At 36.2% G+C, this 26,190-nt stretch overlaps 2 protein-coding genes across 8 annotated transcripts in view; both read left to right on the top strand.

The window, feature by feature from the left end:
- The window catches only part of Wake (ankyrin repeat and fibronectin type III domain containing protein wide awake), a 191,227-nt gene that overhangs the window by 107,444 nt on the left and 57,593 nt on the right, over positions 1-26,190 (top strand). For 4 of the 6 annotated variants that reach the window (XM_072014367.1, XM_072014362.1, XM_072014364.1 and 1 more), the window contains 4 exons: positions 14,831-14,979; positions 15,086-15,202; positions 16,208-16,391; positions 25,896-26,152. In XM_072014367.1, the coding sequence (XP_071870468.1) occupies positions 14,831-14,979; positions 15,086-15,202; positions 16,208-16,391; positions 25,896-26,152 (707 nt within the window). The remainder of the gene's footprint in view (positions 1-14,830; positions 14,980-15,085; positions 15,203-16,207; positions 16,392-25,895; positions 26,153-26,190) is intronic. The other 2 variants (XM_072014363.1, XM_072014366.1) reach the window with 2 other exon arrangements.
- The window catches only part of Hrs (Hepatocyte growth factor regulated tyrosine kinase substrate), a 163,212-nt gene that overhangs the window by 119,685 nt on the left and 17,337 nt on the right, over positions 1-26,190 (top strand). The gene's annotated exons all lie outside the window — the stretch shown is intronic.

Raw genomic sequence — 26,190 nt, 5'->3', positions numbered from 1 at the left:
ACCCCGAACGTAACGTTATGTGTTTGAACTTTGCAACACGCACACTCGTGGATTGGTGCGGACAGTAAATTGCACTGAACAAGTCTGACCAAAAGGCAAGAAAAATGTAGACTTCATATTGCATAGAGAATTCTTATATTGCAGTTCTTCCTCAAATAGATCAAATAGCATTATCCCAGTCAGAGTAATAACAGAGATAAATGCATAGACGTTTCAAAACGAGGTAAAAATTGTTGTCATTCGTATCGCGGAATATTTAAAATAATATGAAACTTATGTAGAAAATGTTTATATTATAATTCTTCCTCGAATAGTTCTACCTTGGCCGAATAATAGTAGAAACAATTAAGTAAAAATCACGCTGTTCTCTTTTGAAATATAACTAAATGTGTATCGGTATATTTTTTTAAGATCTCTAATTGAAATTTAATAATTCTTTATCGTAAAAGTCGCTTAAAAGTGATTTGAAAGCGTTCAAATATAAATACCTGCTTAACTATCACTCAAATAAATCTTACCCCAGGTAATAACGGAGATAGTACAAATTCCAAAACAGGACAAGATTTTTGAAAATTCGTATTGCGTTAGAGAATTGTTATACATATTCTAATTCTTTCTCAAATAACTCTATCTCATTCCAAGTAATATAGAGATGGTTATATAAGAATTACATTGTATTGCCTTGAAAATAATTTTGAAAAATATTCTGAACAATTTTAAGGAACCTGCTCGATAATAATTTAATAATTCCTTATACCAACAGTCCAAATTTCTCTCGTTCTATTCTCTCGCAGCACGACCAAAATCAATAAATTTTAAGTTTCTCTGTAACTTGGTGATTCCTTCCTTCAAATAAAAATAATAATAATGATTTAAATAACTCAATCTTACGTTAAACGCAATAATAGAAATAATTACGCAAAAATTCCGTGAAGATTCCGTCAGAATTAGCTCGTGTTCCCTCGAAACACGACCAAACCTAACAAATTTCAAGTTTCTCTGTAACTTGGTGATTCCTTCCTTCAAATAAAAATAATAACAATGATTTAAATAACTGGACCTTGCGCTAAACGCAATAATAGAAATAATTACGCAAAAATTCTGTGAAGATTCCGTGAGAATTAGCTCGTGTTCCCTCGAAACACGACCAAACCTAACAAATTTCAAGTTTCTCTGTAACTTGGTGATTCCTTCCTTCAAATAAAAATAATAACAATGATTTAAATAACTGGACCTTGCGCTAAACGCAATAATAGAAATAATTACGCAAAAATTCTGTGAAGATTCCGTGAGAATTAGCTCGTGTTCCCTCGAAACACGACCAAACCTAACAAATTTCAAGTTTCTCTGTAACTTGGTGATTCCTTCCTTCAAATAAAAATAATAACAATGATTTAAATAACTGGACCTTGCGCTAAACGCAATAATAGAAATAGTTACGCAAAAATTCCGTGAAGATTCCGTCAGAATTAGTTCGTGTTCCCTCGAAACACGACCAAACCTAACAAATTTCAAGTTTCTCTACAACTTGGTAATTCCTTATCCCGAAAGTCGCTTAAAAGTAACGCCTGCAAATAGGAATATCCCTTTAACGGTGATTGAAAGCTTCTCAGGCAGCATTTTCCCGAAGAAAAACTTGTGGGATGTAACAGGATTAAATATCAGCGGATATCTCGTTAAAGGTATAGCAGGGTTGCTCGACGACCACAACGATTAGACGACAGACAACTTGCCGTAATTTCAGGGTGCTTTGGCCTTGGAACGGAACGTTCGACACGATGCGGTTCCTTCGTCCGAGGCAGAATCCTCTTACCGAAGGTACAATACCACTTTGCATCGGTCTTCGCCACCCATCGTCGAGTTTCCAACGGAAGCGTGAAAGCGACGTGTCCCGAAGCGGAAAAAACACGAGTTGAATCGAAACGCGTCGATGCAGAAGGCCGCTAGGCGAAATGAATACCGAAACGAGATACACGCTTGTGTGCCTCTCCCTCTTCTTGCTTTCTCCCCGCTTCTCGATCTCGCCTCTTTTCATTCCCTGACGTTTATTGTTTCGGTTTGAACGAATTTCCACGCGCTTGGAACATGGCACGGACGATTTGTGAAATTGCCGGGAAGCGCGAAAAATGTTTTATCCGGCTACGAAAATTTGTCTCTCGCGTGTTCCATGGCTTTTAGTCTTTCGGTGTTTTTAGAAAAATGTGATGATTATTGTGGAGGCAGGGGCAGATAAAATTAAAATCCACTCACTCAGGCAGGTATTTGTATCGTTTTTAGTTATTCAGTTAGAAATGCTATTCTTGTCGTTGGAAGAAAAATGAAGTTGTTTCGACATCTTTCAATTTAACATATCCAGCCATTGTTTTCTTGAAGTCTGTGTAACATATATTTATTTACAAGCTAAGAAATATCGAGAACTTGGAATATCTCGATATAAATTGGAAACTGAAAACGTTCTAGGTAGAATGGTGTTAAACAGAAAGAAGGAAGAGAGATTTGGAAGTACATAACGTTTCACTCTTGAATTTCATATCTTGAAAATTATTATTTATTGAAAAAAAAAACTATTGGTGAGACACAAATAAGATTCCTAAAAATATCCAAGTACGAATATCAATAAAATTGTAGATAGAAAAGATAGATCGAAAAATTGATCTAAAAGTAATTATGACCAGATATAACGATAGGATGTTCCAGAAAGTTGATAGCTATATCGTACAGCAAATATCGTTGACACGTGTTAGGATATGTAGGGTGAGGAAGGACATTTATCTGTATTTGTAAGAAGGGAAAGTCTGGTGACACGCGATATATAATAGAGTCACAAATTAGCAAACTTCAGACACCCTAACCTTCTCTAATCCTGGACACACACCACCCAAGTACACACTGTCACTTTTGCTCCTCTTTAAACATCCTGAGATTTCAATAGACAAGATTCTCAGTTAATTAACCAATACCAAAAATCCATTTTCCAGATTCACAACATTCGTGAATTTCTCCAAAGGCTCTCTGTGATGTCTTGTCGAATTTTCCTACATATTTATCGTACATTTTTCCATGTATCTTTTATTTTCTCTTCTTTTCTGTTTCTTTTTCGAACAACTTTTGTATTTTAGATTGGACATTATCACGACGATTAGATATTTGTAGCTCTTCGTGTTTCAATCGTGCGCTTCTCGCGATTGTACGATAATTAAATAAAATTATTATATGCATACTACCACAGTTTCACAGTTTTTTAGTGTACTGGCGGATAGAAGTCCAGGGGATTGAAATTGGGTGAACAAGGCGACCACGTCACAGCTCCACCACGTCCAATCCATCTTCCGAAAAACGACGTGTTTAAATACAGTGGATTTCGATTATTCGCGACACGCTCTTTGACCCAATTACGTGAAATGTCTCATACGTGAATGTAGTAGCTAAAATTACGCAGAACAAACAAACTATAGCTTATATTAGCAGTTATGAATAGTTCGTTTAAGTATCTCTAGATCAAATTAGAGACAAATGTCGAGTACGTATATAGACATTCTTCATGCAGAACTATTTTTATTCTTTGTCAGTAATCATCAGTATCGTCAAATGATATTGTATAATGAGCAAATAGACTGTAACTTAAATAAGCAATGAAACGTCCATTTAAATATTTTTAGATCAAATTAGAGACAAATGTCTAACATGTATTTAGACATTCTTCATGCAGAACTATTTTCACTCTTTGTCAGTAATCATCAGTATCGTCAAATGATATTGTATAATGAGCAAATAGACTGTAACTTAAATAAGCAATGAGACGTCCATTTAAATATTTTTAGATCAAATTAGAGACAAATGTCTAACATGTATTTAGGCATTCTTCATGCAGAACTATTTTCACTCTTTGTCAGTAATCATCAGTATCGTCAAATGATATTGTATAATGAGCAAATAGACTGTAGCATAAATAAGCAATGAAACGTCCATTTAAATATTTTTAGATCAAATTAGAGACAAATGTCTAACATGTATTTAGGCATTCTTCATGCAGAACTATTTTCACTCTTTGTCAGTAATCATCAGTATCGTCAAATGATATTGTATAATGAGCAAATAGACTGTAGCATAAATAAGCAATGAAACGTCTATTTAAATATTTTTAGATCAAATTAGAGACAAATGTCTAACATGTATTTAGACATTCTTCGTGTGACGCTATTCTCATTTTTTCTCAAGAACCGTCGATATCGTTCAACGATATTAAGATTAAAAGAGCTTAAGTGAACAAGGAAGAGTTCATTTAAATATTTCTAGATCAAATTAGAGAGAAATATGTTGGAACACAACGATATTACACGCATAGGCACAAATGTTCTTACACAGGCACCCACACAGGTATTTGAACAGGACACTTACACAGGTCATACTCATTACTGTGGGGTTCAAAATATTTAAGGGATCATGGGTCACTACCTACGTCTAGTCTGAGAATAACTGGCCAACAATCAACAAATCTCCATAATTGTTAATTATATAGTTCCTAATTATATCATTCGCTTATATACATTTGGTTCTGTAGTTCTGTTTAATAAATGTCACTGAAGATTATTTTAACATAAACATTGTGTCTTTCACAGATTATTAATCTTAACTTTAAGATTAAATTCTAACAAAATATCTAACATGTATGTAATATCGTAAATCTCGGGATAATTCAGGTGATCGATTCTGAAGTCTGAGAATCGAGTTTATTGTGAAAATACTTAAATAAAATACAGGAGTAAACTACAATTAATATCAATCTATAACAGTAAACAATAAATAACAAGTTCTGTGCAATGTCTACCTGAAAATCGAGAATCGATTTTCAACGTTCTGAGCTACCGATCTTTCTCCGCCAATCTTCAATATTTTAAATAATTATTCTGCGATCTTGTCTATCTCTGATGTTTCCCGTTTGGGAAATGAGTGTCTCTCAAAATGGTTTTCCATAAAACAAAAGAAGGTCGCTCTGTCCATGAAACAAAGAAAGTCGCGTTATCCGTAAACAGAGAAAGTCCCTATTACACGTGAATTCTAGGGAGTTTACATGTATATAGATATTCTTCATTCTTTGTCGATAGTTATCGATATCATTAAATGATATTACACGAGGAGGACAAACTATAGCTTAAACGAGCTTTGACGCGTTCGTTTAAATATTTTCAGATTAAATTAGAGCCAAATATCCAGTACGTATCTAGCTATTCTTCGTGCACAATTATTTTCACTCTTCGTCATTAAACATCAATATCGTCAATGTTTTCAGCATCTCTTAATTGTCCTTAAAAAAAACCCTCCTAAAAAACCAATTAAAGCAAAACGTACATGTCACAAGAAAATAAGTGAACATCGAAGATTGAATTTATATAGAAATCACGCTTTTGTACCTTCGAACGAAAGAGGAGTGCGAAACACAAGCAGTGCGACTACGAAAAAAGAAAAAAAAAATGATAAGACTCTGATTGGTTGTTTCTAACAGACTCAATACATAATCATACAGATAAACATGTATTTTATTTGACAAAAGTGTCACGTTACGAGTAACATCAATGCGTGACAACGAGTGAACGAGCGAGGGAAAGCGAATCCTTTCATCCCTGTACTGTCCTGCTTCCTATTTTCTCTACAGCACTGTGGTCCTCTGTCCTAAATAAGCAGCACGCTATCGCAATTAAGAGAAGAAAACTAGAGCTATTTGTTCGATCAGATTCCGCTCTTTGAACTTTGTCCCAAATAAACGACTGTCCGAGATTAACCGATGGCTCAAACCAGCGAAATACACTGTACCTATTGTCTTACAAACTCGAAGTAGAAAACGTCTCACGAATTCCAAACGAATGGATTTTCCAGCCATCTCAAGATTTTTTTTTATTTCAACGAGTACTACGTTTTACTTCCAAAGTTGGTCCTCGGCATTTAAAGACACCCTATACATTCTCTGCGTATCGTTAAAACCGTCAAATTTTCTGAATTTACGGGTTGGGGATTTTTCCTCGTTTGCATATTCCACTTACTCTTCCTTAACAAAGGGAAATTTTCAATTTGGTATAACAAAGGGATTATATGGCGGCAACGAAGAGATAACAACGGGACGAGCTTGCCGAGCGTAAGCTCAGAGATAACAAGGCGATCAAATCGCGGAAAATGTCTTATCGACGTGGCTCGCGTTTTCGTGAACGTACCTTCACCTCGGAAATGGGTCACATTCGGCATTCGATCAAAAGTTTCAATTATTAACGCGGGCAACTCATTAACCTCGCCACCTGTGACGCCTTACCTTTAAACATTGCAGATATTTGCTTCGTTAGGGAGCTGCCCTTCTAATCCCGTTCACTTTTCTTCTTTTCAACACGAAGTCGAATAGATCTACAACCGAAGTCGAATAGATCTACAACCGAAGTCGGTCGAAAAAGTTCACGTGCTAGTCTATGTAACTTTTTGAGAGAAATTCGGAGAAAGGAAATTACTGAGAAAATGAGAATATACATTTTGTCGCAGAATCCTGTATCCACTCGCGTATCAGCGTGAAATCATCTTGAATTTTCCGGGATACGGATCATTTAACTCGCGACACTTTCCCAACAAAATTATATCAGAAATTACGATCTTTGATCTTTGATTATGATAATACTAAACAAATTGTAGACTATAATCGAACATATTCGTGTTACGCAACGACCGATGTTAGAAATCTACATTTTTGACGATTCTATGAAGATAAGGGGAAAGATTTTACTCGAAAGATCAATTAAACGGATCTTCAACACAACGTTAAGTCCATTCTTCCTCTACGATTTCATGAAGCTATGACAGATCCTCTTGAAATGGCATTTTATATTCTATCGTTCTAATATGTAACAACAATAAATCGATGTAGTAAGAAATAAGAAATTTCACTTTGTTAAATCGTGTACGTTTACCATGGCGTAACAAACCGAACGATGTAGTAATCCTTTCTTAGGAAAGTTATTCCTTCGTTTAATGTAGATTCGAGGGAAGCGCGTCTGTATTTCAGATTGAACTCTTGAAAGTCTGACAAGACGAAAGAAAAGAATATGCACCGCGTACCAAGCAAATAGTTGCTATGTCATTCTGCCATTTGTATTACAATTTACGTCCGCTGCAGTGATTTATCCTCGGTATTGTGAATAATTTTTGCTGTCACGTGCTACACGCACGCCGCTCATTTCTCGTAATAATCCGACGATGCACGTAGCAAATTTAACATGAAAAATGTTACGGTAGCCGTAGTTCTTGTTGCGATATTTTACAGTTCAAGGATGTATGTAGACTTTTGTGAGTGACTCTACCCGCGAGACGTAGCTGTGAAAAATGAACTATTCCTGAGGAAGACGTGAACCCTTGAGATCGTATCTTCCATGCCGAGGGTCGGCGCTTTAAATCGTCGTTGCTGGAGACACAAAAACAATCACTATCTTGAAAAATGGCCGAAATAAACGCGAGCAAGGTGTTCCAGAAACTTGCTCGAAAAAAAAAAAAAAAAAAAAATAGGATGTACAAATTTCCTTGGACAGATGGGAAACCCGTGGGTGAAACGTATTTTTGGAAAAACCTGGAATTGTATCGACCGAAATGCCGTTTCGCGGACGTGTTTTTCACACGGATTGTTATAAAAGCTGAAAGGATCCCGTGGAAACGTGACTGGGTTTCTTTTAAAAACGCGATACGCTTAAACGACGAAAAACCCCGCTCCGTTAGTTTCGCAAAAATTATTTATTTCACTGTCACGGGTATCAAGACAGCCGCTGATTTCGTACGAAAATACGACACGCGAAACGGTTGATCTAGATTATCAAGAAAAGGATCTTTGCTATTCGCAGAGGACGACATCGTTTGAGAATATTTCACTTTAATATCTCGATTCCGCAATATACGTTGTACGCTTTCTGTACGTGGGACATTTCGACAATGCTGGATACCTTCATTGCCACCTTCGCCATAACGACGCGACTATCGACTAGCAGCACGAAGCTTCAAATAAACTACAGCAACGTCTCAACGAAATAGGATATTGGCTGGAAACGTGGACGATCGAAATCAATGCTACGGAACCCACACACTTTCAACGGTAAAAGGACGAACGTACCCTTCGGTAAAATTAAATAACGACGTATCAGCGGAAACAGGAAACGCTGAAATATCTCGCAGCATACTTGCGAGAGAGATTTTCCAAGTTTTAATAACTAATAAGTAATAAAAATAAAATAAGTAATAATAACTAGATTTTGATGAAATTCATGGAGTGAAATTCAACGTGTTTCTCATCGGTGATCATACATATTTTGAAGGATGAAAGCAGCCCTCGAAGCGAGGGATGAAAAACGTATCTTTCTCAGTATGTCGGAGTCACATAGGAGAAGAGAGATGTATAGAAAGATGATTTGTTTTTAAGCGGCAAACTTATGGCTACTTAGGCTGTTTTGCAAAAGTCTGTTTATTTAAAAGTTATGATAGAAGATTGATTTTTTTCTTTTTCTTCATTTTTCGCGTAAAATATAATTTTTCTAATTTTATTCGTTTAAACTATGAACCAATAAGAAGTAGGTGGATACCGTAAAATTTCCTATCGCGATCTCTTTTATTAAAAAGGTTATACGAACACATTATATTTATAAATTATTATTTATGAAATAGTTAATTTCGTTTCAGAAGTCTCTCATTGGGTTAGGTCATGGAGTGGTTAGATAAATGCAAGCGACGATGAGTATACACGGCAAGCGCACCGAGATACAGTTTTTGTTCGACGTGTATACTCGTTAAACACAGTTGACTGTTTAATATATCGTAGAGAAGATATAGTGGAAACTATATATCTGTTTACTGAAAGAGCAGAACAATTAGACGAAAGATGTAGGGAACTCTGTGACGGTTGATTGATTGGCAAAAAATCACAGGTGGCTGGCAAACTAGAACAAACTGCTGATGTATAGAACTGTTCTCGAACCGATATGGACGTATGCCTGCCAATTATGGGGCATTCTAGCCTCCGACTCCAATACAAAATCAATAGACAGATGGCAAAATAAAAAGTTGAGAGGCTTTTTGAACGAAGATTGGTACATCCCATACAAGCAAACAAATAAAGAAACCAGTATTAGCCACTGTAACAGAAAAGATTGGCAGACACGGCAAGTTGCATAAACAACGGCTGCAGAATCACTGCAACGATCTGGCCACAAAATTACTGTACGTTAGAGAAGAATACGAAAGATCAGAGAGACATCACTTTTTACATCCACCGTACGGATTTAACGACATAAGCAAAATAACATCACGGTGATACACCGCTGGGTGAACTCACATTCGTGTCGATTTAAGTTATCACCGTCTGTGCTGATTATTATTATTGTGCGGTAGATTGCAGACACGCGGACTGCAATGAAAAAAGAAAAACAGTTGGATAAAATATCTGGAATTTTCAGGAATTTCCTCGAAAAGGTTACCTTGATAGGTTGTCTTCCTTTTTTCTAATAAGAAATCTATAGTAACCTTGACAGATTCATATTTTACGGGGAAAGAGAGGAAACTTTTACATTTAATATTTTTATTGTCAGACTTCGTCTTAAGAAGATGTTTAATAATAAGAAAAAGTTCTTTTAGCTTCGCAATGTAGTGAAGTTTCATAAAGTAGAAAATGGCAAATTGTGCGACTCAAAGTGGATTTGTTTAACTTTTTGCTAATTGTATATTAGGTATTACTCATATTCAAAGAATAGAGCTTCGTCAAGAAAAATCAATCGCGTTCCAAGTCGAAAGGTTATCAATTTCTATAAAGAAATTAAGACGTTGAACAGGATTTTTCTGCGAATTCATATTTTCGAGAATATAACTGAAAACGTAGAATCTTGGTAGAAAATTGTTTTACCTACCAGCTATTACAAAATACACTTTACCTTGGACATTTTATATATGTTTTTATCATTTTATATATTACGTGCATTTCGTGCAATTTTGCACCTCTAAGTTTTCCATAATTGCGTAAAAGAATAAATAAGTGAGAAAATAATAACATAATACGATTATAATACGAATAATAACAATAACGATAATAATAAAAATCAGAAAAGTATGGGGAAATTCCATACGAACGTGAGATCATCGGCGCGATTTGGAGTTTCGTGCTTAGGAAGCTTGTAGCTGACAGGCAAACCTATCGAGTTGATGTACTTTAAGTTTGGAAAATGTCTAGGGGGATTCGTGTTTTCGACTCAAAACGCAGTTCACCAAGACGTTGGCCGCTAGTTTTTCGTCCAACAGTCGAAAACACCCCTTAAAGTGGAAATTCTGAGAGCTTTGAGGAGAAGTTTCGCGGCAAATCTCGAAAGTTGAATTTACTTTCCGTTAAACGATTCTGAAAATTAATCGGACGATGTTGAGAGCGGCGAGAAACTTGTATACGCGTTTGCTTTAAAAACGAGGTTTCTCCGCTGTAATCCCACGATAATCGTCGTTCTCGTCGTATAACTTTGATCTCGAAGTAAATTCTTCTGACAGCCCCCAAGTGTCTCGGGATACTCGTAAATTTTCTGTGGAAAACAATTCCCCCGCATTTTTTCCCTTTTCCCTCTGTACCGTAACTCGTGAAAATATCTGAAAACCTTTGGAAAATATTCGTGAATGTATTACGTGTGTTACACAAAACTTGCTTTTTATGTGGCCCATGATTTTTTGAGACCAAAATATTTGAAAATTTGTAGCAAAAGTGTCTGTGGAGTACGAACAACGAGAAGAAATTCTCCGGGAGAAGCGATCTGTCATATAGCACATAAATGGAAATTGATAGAAAAAAGACTGTTTTTGTTTCGTTTTACAATAAAAATTGATAATTGTCGGATTTTTATTTAACACAGTCGAAAATATTTGATTGATAGATTCTTCAACCTGGAAGTGATTAATAATTTTAACAATAAATTTAACGATAAAAGGAATGAAATATAGTACACGGAATTATATTGTTCGTTTCTTCACGCAAATGCAATATAAATAATTATCTGTGGCTTAAAATGAAAATTTATTTTCGCTCAAAAATTAATTAATTTTCTAAAGGAGAGACATGTACGCGTATGATGAATAGCACAACGTAATGTACTTTTATCCTCGTCTCATATAGCACTGACGCGTTTCAACATATAATAAATTCCTCCATACACTTGTTACTTTTAAAATTTGTAGAACAACTTTCTGGCCGTGTAAATTAAGATCGCGCATAAAAACTACCGCGTACATTGTATTTTAATTAAAAAAAAAATAAACAAAGTGTCTAAAGCAAATTAAGAAACCAATGTATATATATATATGTTATAAACTACAACCGTGATGTTTATGACTTCTTGCTAAAGCAAGATGCAACGTTGGTTAACACTCGCGATGATCAAACACTTATTAGCAGGCTTAACATTTCAGTGTTACATGTTGCTGCTATATATAATGATAAACAAATGATTGAAGATTTGATAAATAAAGGTGTAGACAAGGATATTGGCAAAGGTACTGTCCCAACTCCATTATGCTTGGCTACATTTTTTGATAGTTTGGAAGTTAGTGAGTATTTAATTACTAGCAGGGCTGCTACTAATGCGTGTATAAATACATACACAAATATATATAATAAATATATACAATATATATATTGAATTTGGTTGAAAAATATCGTCTTTGTGCGTAACTTACTATGGTATTATTATTTTATTTAATCAATCATACAACGTTCATCGTTGTATAATCGTACCATTGTTTTCAAAAATTTCTTATATTACCCTTAACAGGGTAAACACAAAATTAGTGTAATCGCGACACCTGTTGTTGTCATGGTCGTCCTTATGTAATGCGCCACAACCGCTCGTCGTTATAACGCTCGTCTCGTTATTGTCGTCTCGATCGTCGAGCGATTCAGACGTAAACGCGTAAAGTTTGTATATGACGATTAAAACCACGCGACGCATTTATCTTCCAAAGTACGACGGACGTAATATTCGAGTTTTTATTCAGTCAGAAGGATTAATATAAAATTAAATGGAAGAATCGGTTGAAAAAGAGAAGATCATCTCACGTGTATTATGAAAAATTCGACACTGAAGGTAAGTCGTTAAATGAGCATCTATTCGAATAAAAAGAATCGATAACATAAAGCAGTAAAATTAGAAGAATAAGTTTAACTATAGAGGGAGAAAAATCTGTCCTACGTGTGCTATTAAGCATAAAGTTTGTGAATTTCTTTTACGATTTAGTTTATCTTGGATTTGTCTCAGCTTCGATATGTCGCAAAAGGGTTATTTAAATATAAATAGAAAGTATAAGTAAAATATGTTTAAAGAAAGGAAAAATATATTTAGAAAGCATTGCAAACGATTGTAAGTTCATATTTTTAATTTTGCATTGGAAGTAAACCTAAATTTAATCTAAAATTAATTATATAATAATTAAATAAATAAAGTTCTACTTAATGTTTGTGCAAAATAAATTCAAATAACAAAAGACAACGAGTAAAGAATAAAATTTATAAATGGAACTTGGTAGTCGCCTTAGATCAATATAAATATTTAGTTCGTTGCTTTTACTCGATAGTTTCTCAATTTCCGTATCAGCTTTAGCTTTACATTTGATTTTAACGTATAATATCAACGCGCGATAAAAGGAAAAACGCTTAAGATCGTTCGTCACGCTTTTTAAAATATTTTACCGATATCGACGCTTGCTCGCACACTAAACGAATCTCTAAATAAAAATGAGAAAATTCAACGTGAGTTTTACATTGAATTTAGATCCAATTTTAATATAAACCTGAAACAGCTACTTAGTATTATTTGCGACAGTTTTTTAAATAACCCTACTCTATTCAGCGAAATTAAAAAAAGACGGATATACCGACCAAATTAAATACTAAATTATAAACTATTGCTATTTTGTTCATCAAACATCTATATAGCGATTAAAAATCGCCTACAAAGTATTTCTGCTAATTTACAATTACCACAGAAACGAACCGGTATAAAAAATAAAATCACGTCACCAAAGTCAGCGACGAAAATTAATTTCATAGCGATTTCGTCCAATTTCCCGATGTCGAAGATCGACTGTAAATGGGCAAGGTGGAACGATCGTCTTTCCAGAATTGATTTCTCAACTTCTTCTAATACTCTTCTTCGTCCGCTTAATAAATTTCTGTTCAATCGTTGAAACACAGGGGACCCCATTGTTAAGCTGGCTCGTTGCTTTTGTACGCATCGGCGTAATTATCGGGGGCAAGGGAGGGGGGATGATAAAAGGAAGTCGTTGGTTTGCGGAGGAGACAAAGTGGTCGACCGGTAGATGAACTTCCTGCGAGCTAGGATCCGTAATCCTGATCTCGTGTCACCCGGCTTCCTTCGTTCGTTCCAAGGGTTACCTCAGGTCGTTGCCACTGAGCCTTTTTCTCGAATTACCGTAGTCCTAGCACGTAAAAAGTCTCTATGCTTCAGCTTGATTTTTCTCTTCTTCGCTATAGATCAGTCTTCCAAAAGCTTGGAAAGGGAAGTAGAGAGCTGGGAATCTCTTAAACAGGATGAAAATAATTATTAACTTGTTTACAGTGTGGGAAATTTGGAAAAAAACGATTTAGAAAATTAGAATTTCCTTATATGCCGTACTCATGGTTTTGCTATGGTGGTTACACGCGTTGTTAGACACAAAGTCGCTAGGAATACGTGAATAGAGAAAGAGAAAGTGGAATTTGAGAGCGTAGTTTGGTCGAAGTGAGTGAAAGATGTTGTAAAATGTATGTAGATGTGGAGAATAAGTGGCGAAGCATAAATTTTAGTGGTACGAAAGATATTATAGTTTTAAGAATTACAATCGTTTTCACACTGCAGCAGTGAATAGATATGACACACATTATACTGTAAAATAGATGACTGTCGGCAATGTGATGGGAAATTACTGATACAGAAGTTGTTGATATATGAACATACACGAAATACATTATCTAACAACTTGAAACTTTCTTTCCTCTGCTATTGTATTGCGAGGTTAATGCATGGATTATTCCTTGAATTGTAGAGATTGAACTCTATTTCGTTATGTTCCATTGTGCTCTTATCGTATAGTGTACGTAATTATAACTTTGTATCGCTGTCGAAACTGCCTCCTACGTCTCTTCACGCTGGCAGAAATTGTACGATAAAAACTCGTACATATCAAAACGGTGAATAACAAACAATTAATAATTCAATTTCCAAAAATTATGATAAAAATAATTAAAAGAAAATAACTAGAAAGAAAGATAACTAAAAGACATTAAAGTTTCCAAGTGAGATGAACAAGTAATAGCGAACTACTAATAATTTAATTTCGAAATATGGTAAAAATAATGTTTCGAGGAAACGTCGACGTTAATAATAATAGCTAAATGATATTAAAATTTTCAAGTAGGATAAACACACGTAATAACTGAAAGGTTATAGTTTAATCTCCAACTATGATGAAAATAATATTTCGCAGAATCGTCAAACTTGATAATAATAACTACATGATATTAATATATTACGACTGGTATAAGCAAGTAATAACTCGCATTTCAAACATGGCAAAAATAATATTTCGCCCAAAACGTCGCAATTAATAACGACCAAATAATATTCCAAGTTTCGAAATTACGATCTTATTAACATTATTAATGTTTCATCGCTAAATATTTCCATATTTAAATTCCACGAAACATCCTGACAGAAAGTTTGCTTACCACGTATTACATAAAAAAATACCGCGAGATTGCGAAAACGCTACAATGATATCGTGTGTTTGTTTTTAGCATCCCCACGGTAGAATGCAAGACGGAAAGCAGAGGTGCGCGAGGTCCTGGAGGACGTCCAGCACCCCTCTTGCGTTCCAGAACTTTGCCAGCCATAGTCGCACCTGGTTTGAGCATCCTTCAAGCACAGATCGATGCCCGTTACAACGGTATGTTAATTAAATAATTATCGATTGATTAAACACGCTTTCTACTTGGCTTCCTATTGGCGCTATTTACCGCTTAAAGAATACAACGCTTTGCTAATGATTACAGCAGCGTCAGCGGGTTTATCGGTTCCGGAGAGTGGAACATCGACGAAACGTGGCAGTGCCGTTTCCCACTGCACCAAGCTACTAACACCGAGGATATCGTTCACAGACGACACGATAGGTAAAATATCGAGGGTTTATTCAAAACGAGGTGATCAATCGTCTTACTTGAAATCGTCTTGCTTGAAATCCCTAATCCGTGGAATTGCATTCGTTGCAATAGTAAAAATCTTCTTTAGGAAAAATCGCTACTTGGAATACATTAGTACATTATCGTGCACTTGCTTTTGAGCTGTTCGATTTCTTTCCATTTTTATTCCTGTACTCTGGTCTTCCTTACAAAGAGCTATCGTCAAATTTGTCATAAATCGATATTCCGATAATCGATCGTGCCATTAATCGGTATTATGGTAATCCAAATTCTACTATATACGAGCTTACTACGATACCTTGTACGATGAAAGCGGTACGTTTCCATGAAGATCTAACGGTGGCAAGTCGGCGGAAAAATAACGTAAATTCCCTACCGTCATCTCGTAATCATTTTCTTTTCCTTCCTCTCTTTCTTTATCTATTCGCAAGTCTTCCGTAAATTGATCGTTCTGCTAATCGGCGTTCCGATGATGGAGATTCTATCACAGGAATTTGGAGAGTTTTCTATCGTATAAATCGATGAGATCGAATTTATTAATTTCAAATCCGTAAAATTTAATACAAATAAATTGTATCGCGATATATATTTATTTAATGTCTCGATTTGCCTAGCATGCGTTATCTAATGATAACGAGTCAGCCTAAAATAAGGTAAATTTCCTACCAGCGTCTTACAACGTGAACTTATTTCATTCCTTCTCGCTTTCTAGAAACTCTCTTTCTCCTTATCCCCAAAATTTTGCATAAGTCGTTCCACTAATCGGTGCTCTGATAATCGAAATCCTAGCGTAACAGTCTCAAGGGCCTTCCATCATAAAAGGGATCAATAGCCACTTGGCTGATACCATCGAGTCAACTAGAAATATCATAAATTCCATGCTGACATCTCGTAATCAGTTTTCTTATTCACCCCTTTTTCTTTTTCTCTTTTTATAATAATCCCTCTCAACCCTTTCTCTTTATTTATTCGTAGAACGTCGCGTCTCGGACTCCGGACCAACGCGAGAATCCTCAAAGGAACACTCGACGAGAAGCGGCAGGCTGAGTACCTCCAGCATCGGCGGTTCTCAACCTTTGACCAGATTGGCGAGGCTCTTGAACCAGAGGCCAAGCTTCACTCCAAGCGATGAAATTCCACGAAGGCTCTCCTGGGAAAGGTATGTCACGAAATCGGCCATCGTCAAATTCTTAAAATACAGGACGTCGCTGAGGAGACCCGAGAAAGGAAGTATGACGAGGAGGAGAAAGAAGAGGAAGAAACCAAAAAAAAAAAAAAAGAAAAAAGAAATTGGTCCGAGACCATTGCCACAGAGCGGATAGCTTCGACTACTCCGGAAGCGTCCTTCAACGAACTTTTATCGGAACAAGACTTGTTTCGCAACAAATTACGTACAAGTTATTACTTTTCGCAACATCGAAGTTGATACGCAGACATTGAATCGCTTTTACCGGATGGTTCGCCGGCAAGCGGAGGATTCCTAGTTGCAAGGTCCTGAGTTTCCACTGAATCGGCACTGATAAATTCATCGGTTACGTTCAACTCCGCTTTTGCGGTATCGAATGATTGATTCACGTTAATTTAGCGAGACAGTAAAGTTAGTTGGTTTGGTGGAATTACAGCGGACGATAATATCGGTGGCGCGTATGGAAAATGATAGTGGCGTAATGATATTCTTAGTGCAGTATCGTATAATTTTCAAATATCGTACGTTTAATCGAGATAATTTAAATAGTATTTAATAGCGCACTTTACGAATGACTGAGCTACAGGTTCTGTAAGTTTCGAATCTTAGAATTGAACTTGTCTATACATTGAAAGGTGGACACGTAGAACAGTGGATATGGTCTCTGAAATTCTTCCAATGGCAAATTTATATTTCCAATGTAGTTTTCAACGCAATATTTTCAACCTAACGTTTCTTTCGAAATGGAAGGCCTGTACGAAAATCAGACGAATATTCTAATTATTCGCCATGCCTGAATATTCTTTTATATTATTTTCTTAACGACGAATACACATGTGATTTATAACAAGTTCTTCGTCGATGCGATGAATAATTGAACCGTCCAGGAGCCGATCGACTCCAGAAACTCGACATACATCTTAAATTTACCTTGGATAATTATGATTTACTATAAACGATTATGATCATACGTAATCTATGTTTTATGTAATTTTCTCGCGGTAAATGAATTCATGGAAATAAGTACTTCGTTGCTGACGACTGAACGTTAATCGCGTGCTTATGAAATGGAATAAAACGAAATGTACAAAAGGTGGAACCGATCAGTTTGTCTTGCGAGATGGACGACAGAAAACTCTGTAGCTAATAGGAAGCTTCGTAAAACCAATATCACATGCACGTAACATAACACTAGCGCAAAGAGCACTCATCGCTAAAAGCGTTAATTAAAATGAATAACTGCATCTCTCGTACCGCCCAAGTAAATGAAGGGACAAAAATGATCCAGCCAAGTCCTTATTCCGGACAAACGAGCTCATCCGAAACTTAACTTGGGCCACCTCTCGCTTTTATTCTGTTGGAAATTGCCGGTATCTCTCGACAAATCATTGTTATCTCTCATCGAAGGGAAAACGGGCTAGTTCGAGCCTCTAAAGAAAAGCCATCCCCAAACGAGACAATAGCTTTTCCCCGAGAAACGACCCAGCTTCTCCTCCGTTAAAATTACATGGCCGACGTCGAGTCACCCTCGTGCTCCCTTAACAAAGTAGCGTTATCCCCGTGAAACGCATCGACGTGCCCTCCAACGATCGATAGACATTATTTTAAAATCCGTGGATACATAGAGTTCGTGAATAGCACGCCGATGAAAACAAGAACAGAGATCTATCGCGTGACAGGTGACGGAAAAACATGCAGGTTCATAGAGAACGGAACGTACGAGGAAGAAAAAGGGATGTACAGTAGCTGATGAAAGTATTTCAACGCTTATGAAAATGTTTTGTGAACACTTTATATGGAACGTTGTGAAATTTCATTAATATTATAATGAGACAGAATTTAATTAACGTTATAACCACCGTCGTGATCGTATTGATTACATTTGAAACGATTCGGAAAATGTATATAGAAATTACGAGGTATTTAGTGCAAATGTATTGTAATGTAAGTAAATTGAAGTATTAAAATAGTTATCGTTAGATTGATAATTCTATCTAAAAGCAGTTATTAGTCAATTATAATTCTATTATTCTAATATTGCTATTTAATTCCACTATTATCCAATCGAAGGATAATGATTGTTGTATCGATAAGCTTCGATATTTCCAGTGCTATTATTTCCAATGTTTAACTATGTTGTATTCCTGTTGTAAAATTAATTTTCCACTCGACGTATCATCGCGATAGGCGCAACTGTCTTGTGACTTTTATATGCGTTGTCGAATTGCTTTCAAGTTTGTCCAACATATTTGTGGCAGCAGTGTCTCGTTAGAATGTTAATGTCGGTTCAGAATTCTTTCTATAATACAATGCATTCATAAAAATTCTTCACGTTAAGTGTTTCAAATACTTGCACCCATAAATATCTTGTGACTTCTGCGTACATTTCCAAAGTGCTTTCAAATTTGGCCAATATAATCACAATGACCCCAGTGTCTCGTTAGAACGTTAATAGAATTTGAAAATGTTTCGTGTAACGTGTACGATATATTCACAAAGATTTTCCACGATAAATGGATCAAATTCTTGCGTGTACGAACATCATGTGGCTTCGCTTTACATTCTCCGATCGTTTTCAAATTTCGCCAACATAATCCCAATAGTCCTGCTTCGTTAAGAGCTAATGAAGTTTAAAAAAGGCTTCGTGTAAAACACGTAAATATATATAGAAAAATTTTCCACGATAAGTGGTTGGAATATTTTCGCAAGACTTTGCTTTGCTCGCGCGGAACAATCCGCCAGGGTGTAGAAGTTTAATTTGCAAATGGATGCGACCCGGTTCTCGTCGAACCTAGACGACCAGCTCGGGGAAACAAAGCACGCAACGCGATATTGCCGCGAATTCGAAAGCTTATGGACGAGAAGAATACTTAGCCGTGCATCGCCGGTTTTAAGCTGTCGACTAACCGCGATTCGGATAAATTTGATATTCCAGCGATTGTTTCGCTGTGATCCAGCGGAATAAAGTTTTTCGTATATTAAACTTTTCTGTTTGTTTGATTTTTTGGGCTACAAGGAACTTGCAGTTTCTTTTTCTTTTTTTACGAAACTTTATTAGTATATTTTAGAAGTATCGGATTAGAGTGTTTATTATAGATAGATCGGTGGAAGTTCTATTAAAAAGTCGGAATAAAAATGATACGAAGGGAGCTTGGGGTTATTATAATAGAAGACAGAAATAAATTATAACAATCAATGTAATGATCAGGTATTAATAATAGCGACCCTGTCAATACGAGATTGACAGTGATTAAAAATTGAATTTATTATTGTCTGAAGTTGAATTTTGATTATATCAGTTTACAACAAATATTTTTTATTTACCACTTTGCCTGAAAAATATCAGAATTTTTTCATCTTTTTAAATTATGACGCAAATATTATTTATCAAACGTTATTGCTCTTAAAGTTCTATTTAAACGCATCTATAAATACCAATATTGTATTAGTTTCATACTAGTATTCCATAAAAATAGTAAAGTGTAAACTAATGTGTAGTATCGTAAACTATTATGATTAGTTTATTTATAATAAATGGATTAAATAGATGTTGATTAAACAGTAAACGATGGTTATTTAACATGAACTAATCGCAACAACGTATTATAATTAAGACAACTAGATAATTAATTAACAACTTTCGTCAATTCAACTCTCTCTCAACAACGCTAACAACACTATCTCGACAACGCAATTCGCACTCTCTGGCTTCTCAACTCATACTGCTGTTAATTCGTTTATGTTCCTCAGCAACCCCTTGTCTTTTGTCTTAGCCTCATATCTTTTGTCTTAGCCCCACCACGCACATACTCAGCAACCGCTTGTTTATAATTCGCACGACATCCCCCAAGCCCCTCGTCGATCGACGACACTACAAATGTATCGTCAATCATGTTCTTTCTTAAGCATACTGTGTAGATTAATTCTTGTTTGATATACGAGTACTTCTTTCAAAGTTCACTCTACTCATATGAGAATCCATACGATCCCCTTCTTCTTTTAGAACGCACAATACACGAAGAATACGCGTTGATGAAGTCTCGTGATGAAAAGTGTACAGCATCCTGTGTGTTTAAGTTTAAAAAATAATTTCGTCTCTCTTGGAACTAGCAAGGCATTATTTTCTTATTTCGATGTTAACTAGAAAATAATTGTACATCAAGGAGAAGTTATTAGTACGTTTCTCACCATTTATATCTTTCCGGCATTTATTGTAAAAATGTAATTTATCATCGAACAAAGAAAGATATAAAAGAACATAATAGCAGCTAATCAGATCTTCCCTGCCGTGTCTGGCCACGAACAACTTCTTCTACTTGCGTTCGTTTCTCTCTTTCTACGATTTGTTACATCGTACTTTACCCCCGACAGATAGACGTTGATAATTAACACCTTATCGGTTTATTATCGTGAAATTTTCACGAACTCTTGTTCGTAAAAATATTAATGATTCTCTCGAGGATCGATTTTTCTAAAATATCTTCTTGTCTCTGTGTTCTTTATGTCTCCTATATATCTTCTATATATTCTTTGTTCTTTTATTTCCCGAAGGAACAATATATTTAATCTTAAAGCCGCATCAACTTGCATAGAGGAAATATAGTCGAATCTAACTCGTCCGAGTAGGTGGTTTTTTATCACAGTTAACGTTATCTTCTCTTGTGTCTGACCTTTCCTTGGCCATCAAGTCTGAAACCTTATCCCCGAGCCAAGAAGGAAAGCAATTATCTAGTCTCTGCTGGCGTTGAAAATTATTTATAGTTGGCAAGTTTCCTCGGAACAACGCGATGCAACGAAATTCATGTTGTTCGATCAGATATCAGAGGAATAAATCGTAACGACGAAGTTCCAGCTCGTGCAACGATTCGCGAAATGTTCTTAATTAAATCATCGAACAATACCACTTGCAAATCGTACGCCAAATTCATTCGAAACATTTGTAATTCGGTTTCGTCTTGCAATTCATTTTTCGAGGAGTTGGCGAGAAGGAGAACAACTGCTGTTAAATTTCTCGATTCTTTGAAGCAAGATTCGTTCCATCGTTCTATTTGATTAGTTTAAAAAAAAAAGTTCTGTCATACCGTTTCGATCTTCGTATTCTTATTAGTAAAGCGATTATTTAAAAATATCCTGATGGTTATTTCTTTTTTTCATCGTACGTTTTTTTGTGATTTACAAAATATAGTTCAGAATGCATCGTTCACTATATCCAGATTAATGTGTTTTCTTGCAAAATGATCGTCGGTTCTTTAATTTGGTGATTCGATTGGATATAATTTCTCTGCGACGATGCGATTCAGATCGACACGACGATTGTAGGATACAACGAACGTTTTGTCGAGAAATGTTTACGAATCTACTGCATAAGAATTAAAGAGACTGGAACATTCTTTTTCTCTTCTGAAATACGACCAACGTGGCTTTAGATGAAACTTCGAGAGCAGAATAATATTCGGCGAGTTGACTTCGTTGAAAATCCAATTCATTAAGCCATCGAAAAAAGTAGGAATCAACTAGTCAAACCGAGAAAGCGAGGTTTCTCTGCAGTCTGATTGGCTAACGAGCCACTTAATGCACTCATTACACGTATGCGTGGCACGAAGGTCGGTAAATTGGCGTAAATCATAGCTGTGCCACAACTAACCGATGTTTTTCCTGCGTAGTGACGAGGATTGAAGCAAACTTCTGTACTCGAAATGCCACCGACTGTGGGTAATTTCAAGTCATCGCCGCGTAATTTGCGTGGGTAAATTGTAGACGTGTAAAGAGAGAGGAGAGAGAGAGAGAGACTTTGCTGGATTTCCAGCAACGAGCATCGAAAAGAGACTGGTGCATATGACCTTCCAGTAGGAAAATAAAAGCGAAAGACAATTTCGAGATTTAATGGTTCAAGGATCTCTCTACAATTTTCTCTAGTTTTTCCACGCTCCACGATGTTTTCCCCATCCGTGTAATCTGCTTTCCTTCTAAACTACAAGTGATTCAGAGGACAGAGAAATTGAACGCGAAAACGAGCGTCCTTTATTTTATAATTGAAGATACAAGGCAGAAAGCGGTGGTCTTGACAGCGGCAACAGGAAATTCAGTTGTCGCTTTCTCGAAAAAACCAGCTCGACGACGGTGTGAAGTAGGAGAAGAAAAAAAAAAAAAGGAAAAGTAAGAAAGAAAAAAGAGGAAATAAGGAAACTGAAGCGAAACGGGGGCCAACGTGTCCGCCTCTGGCGGATTTGTTTGTTTTATTTAAGTCGACAAGCTGAGAATATAACGGAGATAAAGTTTGGCGAGGATAAATTAGAAGCTTGTAATTTAGAGGTGCAATTTGGTCAAATATCGCACGTAGCGGACTTGTTTTTTCCCCTGAAAGAACGAAGATTAAAAACGGAGGATATCGCAGTTTTCTTTCGCGAATCACAAACATCTGAATTAATTAGTGCTAGGTAACGACGTAGTCAAAGTAGCTACCTTCTTTTAATCACTCGCTTCTTGCTCGTAAAAGAGAGGAATATTAAAAAGTTTGCTCGCTTCTCTACTTTGTTTTTTTTTTTTTCTTTTTTTGTTACTACAGATGGAAGAGGGACGGTGTAATTTACGCTTCGAGTGCTGAATTGAATTTTACTCGACACAATGATACTCGTTTTACGTCGTTATCGAGCTTTGATGTAACAATGGAAAAATGACGAAATATTGTACATTTTATGTCCAGCCAAAGAAAAGAAGTATAAAAACGAATGAATAATCTTAAAATTACACGTTTCCTCAATCAAAGGCTCTCTTATTTAACAAGGACTGTTGCAATATATTGGCACATTATTTTGTTTAATCGTACGATGAATTTCCTCGAAACACGCGCGTTACTAGCAACGAACGTATGAAATTTCTAATTGACGATCACATGAATCGCCGCGTTATTTTTGTCGGCGTACCTGTGCTTTGTAAAATGGATTCGTAGAAGGATCGGTGCTTCTATGCATCGATGTCGGGGAAAATTCGTAGTTCCAAGAATACTTTTCAAAGGGGCAGAAAACAAGGAAGCTTTTTACAAGGGATAATCAAAAGCTTTTTACCTGTACAACTTTATGGCCATTGCTCGTGCGCCTCGTATATTCTCTATTTTCGTAGCGAGCATAATATTTCAGCAGCGGTTGAGTGCTGCTCGCGAAAACGTGCAATTGCCACGATTCCCAAAGATCAGGCAGCTCGCGTTCGAGGCAGAATTCTCAGGAGGTGGTGAAAAATGCGAACGAAAAGTCGCGTCTGCCGGCAGAGGTAACTCGCCAGCGCAAGGAATTCAAATCAGTTTCCTTAGGTTATTAACGTTACTTATCTTTCCCCGTCCCCCCTTGTTTGCACGCTCAGAGACGAATAAAACGAGGAAAAAAGCCGGCGAATCGTCGAGACGTAGAAATAAAGGAAGCTCGTGTTTGCATATACCGGCTGGCTACGAGATGAATAAACGTCCATGGGAAACTGTTTTCTTGCGGATCTTTCGTTGGCCGACAAGAAGAAATCTCGTACTATTATTACGGACGTGGAACGATGCTTTGTGTAAAAGTTTTTTTGTAGATTTCAATGATTTACGTACGTTGGAAATTTACCAGACTAGTCAAGATGGCAAGATCGCTGTTGCAATTATTGAAGATACACATAGAGATTCTTAGATTTTAAAGATTGGCAAAATTAACGTTTAATTTTATTCAGACACTAATTTTTCGTTATAATATATTAGGTTGTCGGAAAAGTTTCTTTCGTTTTAGGGGGAAATAATAGATGCACAACTTTCCAATAGAACAAACTGGATCGTACTTAATTCGATGAAATAAGATAAATGGAACACGTTGCGCATCTATTATTTTCTTATGAAACGAAAAAACTTTTTATATTATATATAATATAACAATATATTTTTTATTTGCGTTTAATTTACAATCAATTCTCGTAGAGAATTTCAAGTAAATTTATCTGGCGTAGTACTATGACATGATTAATAAATGTTTATAATACGTTTGATTCTACTTGAATCTAGTGCTTAGGTCTAAGGTGTAATGCCTTTTTAGCCTATATTATAATTGTTCCCTCTGAAAATTAGGATCTTAATTTTGTATTTTAGTGAAAATAGTGACGCTAATCGTCTACTAACGATACCTATGAATATTCCCTGATGTTCCTTTGGGAAAAGTTTCTGTTGTAAAATTCAGACACGGTAACAATTTCTTAAAGTATACATAGCAACGTATCCATTAATCATCTCACTAATCATCATAGTATGTACATTTAGGCACGCAATGAAATTCTAAATAGAGGCGTATTTAGGACAATTAGAAAGCTGTTAATGTAATACGAAAGAAAAAAAGAAAAGAAAAATAATAGAAAATACGTATAAATTTCTTTAACGACTAAAATACAAGGGAAACTGTTTCGCAGGTAATTGGAACAGCGTGAAACGATCATTTTCATTCGAAGATCGTCTTTTTTCTTTCGAGGTTTGCTAGTTTTCGCGTAAGTGCGTTATTTCGAGAGTAATTAGACGTATGTCGGATATGGCTGTACTAAAAGCGAAGTCGAATTAGGGGGGCGAAGATAATGTCGTAGAAGTGATTTTATCAGCTTTAATGCATGCAACGTTGAAGCGGGGGCTGGTAAATGTCGAGAAGTTAACTCTGCCGGGAGTATAAAATAAAAAGGAAGAAAATAACAGGAAGGAGACTGTACGCTGATTGGGCGGAATTAATATTATCGACGTGGTGCAGTTCTGAATAAACACGATTAAAGTTCTCCCGTTGCGGTAGCAACGTGTCGTAATATGGACCTAATAGCGCGTGCCAAAGGTTAGAATACAATGGCACAGGGGTGGTTTTAAACGATCGAGCCATAGGGTGAAGATTAAGTGCACAAGTCCTCTCAGGAAACTTCGTAAATTTAATATATCGGTCCCCGGAATAGCGTGTAAACCGGTTTATCGATAATCTCGCATAGTACAGCATTATTAATTCGATCGTCGATGACAAATTTTACGTAATCAACACATTCTTCGTGGTACGCGTGAAATCGCAAGACAACTTTCTAGTCATGGACTATCGAGTCATGGCACCGTGCAACATACGTACAGTGGCAAAGAAAAGAAAGTTTATAAAATCAGACGTATAAAAGTACACTGTAATTTTACAAAATGGACTTATATTTAACAACAGCCATGGAGAAATATAAATGTGTATCATAGAATAGAGTAGAATAGATGTTACGAGTATGATGGAAAATTGTTAGTACGGAATAATATATTTCATAAATAATAATTACATGTTATTATCGTGTTATATATAACTGTACATTATTTTCATAGCCAATTCTAATAAGCAATATTTCTTAATGTATTTCACATATAAGAAGCTTTTATCATCGTCGAAATCACTTTCGTGAGTCGTTATAATTACTTCATTAACTCTGTACCAAATTTAGCCGAAAATTCTATCTGATCAACAGACGAGACTGCAGCGCAACGAGCTCCTGCCTTCCAAGAAGCAGCTCGATCGACAGTGTGGCAGAATGGAGCATTGCCGGAGGGGTGGGAACTGTCAGTACCAGCAATGCTGTCAACGCGGGAAGCAGCTATGGGCTTTTCGCTGATCAACCACCACCAAGAAGGAGTCCCAGCCCCCTGTTAGGTGCAAGAAGTGACAGACTCAGCCTCGTCTCACCGAATATCGGCAGGAGGGTGAAAGGTCACCGGGCAGTGTTAGGTGAGTGTTATACTTTTGGTACTGATTCAGCGTTTCTT

This window comes from Bombus fervidus, chromosome 12 (genome assembly GCF_041682495.2).
Source record: "Bombus fervidus isolate BK054 chromosome 12, iyBomFerv1, whole genome shotgun sequence".
In the NCBI taxonomy this organism is placed as follows: domain Eukaryota; kingdom Metazoa; phylum Arthropoda; class Insecta; order Hymenoptera; family Apidae; genus Bombus; species Bombus fervidus.
This window is presented reverse-complemented; position numbering and strand designations above follow the sequence as displayed.